Genomic DNA, 5,382 nt, shown 5'->3' with positions numbered 1-5,382 from the left:
ATTATAAAAATAATAAATAAAATAATAGTAAGTTATTTTAATTATAAGTAAAATACCTGGGTAAAAGTATATTATATAACATATAATATAGAAGGTGTTACATAAATGGGGAGATTTATAATGTCAAGGGAATAATAGACTTTTCGGGTAAAAAATTTGTAAAATCTGAGCAAAGTGACTATTGTCATAACTAGAGCATAGTAAAATAATCTTTGTGTAATTAAAGAAAGAAAAATAATTTTTAGGTAATGAATACAAAATTAAATGACTTTTACGTAACAAAAGAAAGAAAAATGACTTTTGAATAATGAATATAAAGTTGCGTAAAGAAAAATGACTTTTGAATAATGAATACGGTGTGAAGTAGGGAGCGAATGAAGGGCCACCATGTGTAATTGTGTACCTCGGGAGTCCTGACTCATTCAAATAAATGTTATGTCGACAAGTGATTGGTCAGGTCATTAAATTTAATCATCAATTATAATATCACATAATCCAGAAATGGAGAACAAGAACTCAAATTTCCATTGTAGGAACAAATTTGTATTGCTGCAATTAAATTTGTAGTAGCAATTTCACTATTTTCCCCCACTCTCACATGGAATATCACATTGAGAAGTAAATCATTGACTTACAATAACAAGATGGCTATTTTTGTAAAAAATAGTTATCTCAGAGATCATTTTCTATATCACAGACAGAAATACTAAGATCATCCAATTCACTAAATTCACCTAATAAAAATCCATAATTATCAACAATCGGAACCCCCAATTTCAATGAAATATAAACTTCTTTATCATCTGAAATTTGTATCCACTGCCCCTTCAACAACTCTTCAACACTGTTATTCCCAATTTCTTGTTCTTCCCCTGCACTAGAATTATTGCCTTTTCCTTCAACCCCATTTGATGAATCTGAGGTCTTACTCTCAAGTTCAGATTTTTCAGAAATACCCTTGTTTGTTTTTGCAATTTTAGCCATTTTTATTTTTCCCTCAAACTCAAGTTTCTTAGACTGATAAACTTGAGAAGCCTCTTCAGCAGTATTAAAAGTACCCAACCAAATTTTTTTCTTGTTAAATGGGTCTCTAATCTCAGCACAATACTTTCCCCATTTTCTCTTTCGAACCCCAGAAGGCAATTTGCTAGAAAAAGTTGTAGTTTTTACCTTATCTTGAAAAATTTCATGAACAGTGAGCTTTGGCTGCTGCTTTCTAGATGGTCTATTTTCTTGTTCCTCTTCTGAAGATGATGATTCTGTAGCATCTGGGTCTGAGATTTTTATTATTATTTTTCTCTGGATTTTGATTTGTTCATCTTTTCGTTGTTGTTTTTCATTATTTTCTCCGGTAACTTTGGGTTGCGATTTCATGGTCAAAAGTTGAAAAAAGAAAAAGAAAAAGGGAGACTTAGGTAAAAACAAAGATGAGAAGACACATAGGTGGTGCTGAGGTTTAGTGATTTATTCCTTTGAGGAACCATCATTTTTGTAAGTGAACTTTTCTGAGGAGACTTAAAAGCCCACGAAATAAGGAAAAAAAAATATTTTTTGGTTTTTCGGTTGCTTGAAATTTGCATCGATGCCCTAACTAATCAGGATTTAGTCTTGTAAATCCCATTGAAAAAGGGATCGCTTCTTATTTTATAACTCCCAACTCAAAATGATTACTCAAAATTAAAGGTGGATTCAGAATTTTAAGGCGATGGGACATAGTTCTCTACTCATTCAATGACGGTAAAGGCTTTTAGGTAATTCAGAGTCCGCCATCAATTTATAAAGATGGCATGGATATTAGCACACGAAAAATCAAAAATCGTCTTAACTCTTGTTTTAAGGTCTTAAAATGGCAAAAAACTAGGAACATGAAAAGAAATAAGTATTGTTCATAAGGTCGTTTATGAGGGTTCCACAAAATTGTAAGCGATTCAGAACCCGTCGCCTGAATTCATCAAGATGACATAGACATTAACACACAAAAAACTATAAATCGCTCTGAATTCTTATTTTATGACCATAAAATGCCAAAATAATGAGGAGCGGTCATGACAAAGCAATGACTATTGTTCATTAGGTCGTTTCTGATGTGCCCACAAAATTTTTAGGCGATAGGAAACCCGTCGCCCGAATACATGCAGATAGCGTGGACATTAGCACTCGAAAATTTGAAAATCGTCTTAAATTCCTTTTTATAGTCCTAAAACGCCAAAAACGAGGAACGAATATGACGAAAAAATAACTATTGTTCATTAGGTCATTTTTTAGGGGCCTACAAAATTTTAGGCGATTCAGACCTCGTCGCCCGAATTCATGAAAATGACGTAGACCTTAGCACACGAAAAATAAAAATTCGTCAAGAATTCCTATTTTATGGCGCTAAAATGCAAAAAATAATAAGGAACAGTCATGGCAAAGCGGTGAGTATATCTGATATGCCATAAAAGTTTAGGTGATTCGGAGCCCGTCGCCCGAATTCATGAAGATGGCATGTACATTAGCATATGAAAATTTTGAAATCGTCCTAAATTCTTGTTTTATGGTCCTAAAATGCTAAAAAATAAGGAACAATCATGGTGAAACAATGTTGTTCATTAGATCGTTTATAATAGGCCCACAAAATTTTAGGCAATTCGGAGCCCGTCGTCCGAATTCATGAAGATGACGTGGACATTAGCACGGGGTGTACATAGGTCGGGTTGGTTTGGATTTTTCAATTATCAAACCATACCAATGGTGTTGGGGTTTTAAATTTATAAACCAAACCAAACCAATAAAGTCAGATTTTTCAATCTCGGGTTTTTTGGAATTTTTCGGGTTTTCGGGGTTTTTTCGGTAAAGTCTTCATAGCATAAAATATGTAACTTGTGCTCCAAATATTTTTTAAGTCCTAGTAAAATACAACTATATAATGTGTTTTCCTAGAAACTAACACAATAATATGAGATAAGTCATAACATTATACTAAAATATTCAATAACAAAGATAAAATAATAAAATTTCTGTTGATACCCAATTTCCCTCATATTTTTAAAATATATATATAATTTCAAAATAGTATATTTGTATTATCATTTAGTTTATAAACCTATACAAGCTTTTTTTCATAATTTTTCATAATTTTTAAAGGCTTTAAATCAATTTCTTTCTACATTTTATTGTATAAATATCCAATAATTATCCTTCAAATTATTTTTATAATGATTTAATCATGCAAACTTATCATTTACACCAACATATATATTTTTAAATATTGTACTGTATTTTTTATAATTACATTTGTATTTTTAAGCTAATTGCATATTTTTATAATAATAGCCCATATTCATGTATAATTAAATTATTTATGCAAAAAATAACTTTTTATATTTTTATAATGCAAGTTATTAGTTTAATCATTTTAGTGCACAAGTAATATTTTTGTTATTTATTAATTACTTTTATAAATTATTATTTTTGCTAAAATATTGGGTATTTAAAAACTAGCCCACTCTTGAACTTATTTTCGGACCAAACAAAAGGCCCAAAGCCTAATACACTATACCAAACAACTACCAGCCCAAATCAAATTAACCCAACCCCTAACCCGATCGCGACCCATTTATAATAACCCGACCCAACTACTCTTTAATCGTGGCCGTTGATCTATGAGATCAACGACCCATATAAAACCCTCCCCTTTAAACTAACCCAAACCCCAACCCTAATCCTATTCTCCCCCGTCTGCCGCCCTAATATCCCTCACCTCCCTTCTCCCTCCTAAGAACCCTAGCCGCCGCCCCCTAAATCCTCTCATAATCCCGTCTAATATGGGATTTTATGGCTACTACTTGCCATATATGACCTCCTCCGGGTATTGGTTACTCTCCTATACTGCTTGCCTAAACATGGCAAGAAGATCTCCATAAGATCGAACCAAAATAGGTTCAAATCACTGATCTTTCTGTTATTCTGTCTATGTTCATCCTTTATCTATTGTGAGTACAAATATTTGTGCATTTTTGTTGATTCTTATTTTTCCTAAAACAACTAGGGTTTATAAATCTGTTCAAATCGAACCAAAATTGGTTTGATTCTCTGATTTTGAGTATTATTTGTGTCTATATTCGTCCTATGCTACCGTTTCTGTGTATATTCCGTTGATATTTATTTTTCCTAAAAGAAAAAAACTAGAATTTACCGGCTTATTCTCCTAATTTGATTTTAAATTAATTTATGTGTTCTTCTTTCCTTTTATGGGTTGATTGTTTATATTTTCTTACTTATGTGCTGATTTTTACCACTATATAAACCCATTCCCTTTCCCCTTTTTGAACAGACAAAATGTCACTAAAAATTCTCACTAAAAATTGAGGTTTCTACTCTATATTTGTTTACTATTTTGTTCTGTTTGGCTCTTGGCCGGCTGAAAGCCAAGGCCACCGGATTTCCACTTTTCTGACCATCTCTTGGGTGTGAGCACTACCCTGGGTTCTTGAAACCCTTGGGAACTTGACACATTTGAGACTCTGGGTCCTTACTGCTGTTCTTTTCTTATTTATTAAACAATCACTAGTTAGTTTCTAAACCCTCACAATGTTTATTCTCTTATGTTAGCATGTTCTTTGAAACTGCACGACTTAATGTATTCCCTTGACTCTCTTTATGTGTGATTCTGCCTATAATTGTTAGCCTAATAATATCTTTGCACCTAACTTAGTTAATTTAGACAGAATGAAGCATGTTTAGTTTGGTATTGTTGATAATTCGAATATTCTGCCTTGATTATATGGTTTAATCCATGATTCTCTGCCTAATTCTGAACTTTTAATGATTAATTGATGTAATTAGCATACCTTAACTTATTTAAGACCTTACTTTAAGTGTAGTATGCTCCTATGACTATGGTTTCCACTATATGTGTTCTTGCCATGTCCAATTCTGCACCTCTAACAACCTATTATCCTTTAAACTAATCCTCTTTGACTGATACCCTCTACGGTATCTAATTCTATTTGTATTATACTGTGTAATCCTGAGTTTGGAATAATCCGATCCTTTAAGTTCTACACTGGTTGTATTACTTGGTTTTACTAGTCTAATCCCCTTGCAATCCCAGGGTCCTTGTTCCTTATCATATGTCACCCTGCCCAGTGTGTTAATTTGCTTTTGGAGTTCATTATATGATTATCTTACAAGTTTGCAAATGTTTTCCAAACCTATTACCCTACTCTTATTTTCACTGGTTGTTTCTTGTTTAATTCTGGGGCTGGCTGAAAGCCAAAGCCCTTCCCCTAAGTCTCCTCTATCAACCTCCCTAGTGTGAGCACTGCCCTAGGTTCTTAAAGCCCTTGGGAACTCTGACACACTATGGTCCAAGATTCTTTGCCACCTTTTTCCTAATTG

At 33.0% G+C, this 5,382-nt stretch overlaps 1 protein-coding gene across 1 annotated transcript; it reads right to left on the bottom strand.

Annotated features, from left to right (window-relative positions):
• Window positions 1-672: 672 nt before the first annotated feature.
• LOC104094840 (ethylene-responsive transcription factor ERF069-like) lies at window positions 673-1,374 on the bottom strand. The gene has a single exon (XM_009600837.4). It carries the CDS (start codon window positions 1,372-1,374, stop codon window positions 673-675), a length of 702 nt encoding a protein of 233 aa, XP_009599132.1.
• Window positions 1,375-5,382: the final 4,008 nt, after the last annotated feature.

Source organism: Nicotiana tomentosiformis, chromosome 10, assembly GCF_000390325.3.
Source record: "Nicotiana tomentosiformis chromosome 10, ASM39032v3, whole genome shotgun sequence".
NCBI lineage: Eukaryota > Viridiplantae > Streptophyta > Magnoliopsida > Solanales > Solanaceae > Nicotiana > Nicotiana tomentosiformis.
This window is presented reverse-complemented; position numbering and strand designations above follow the sequence as displayed.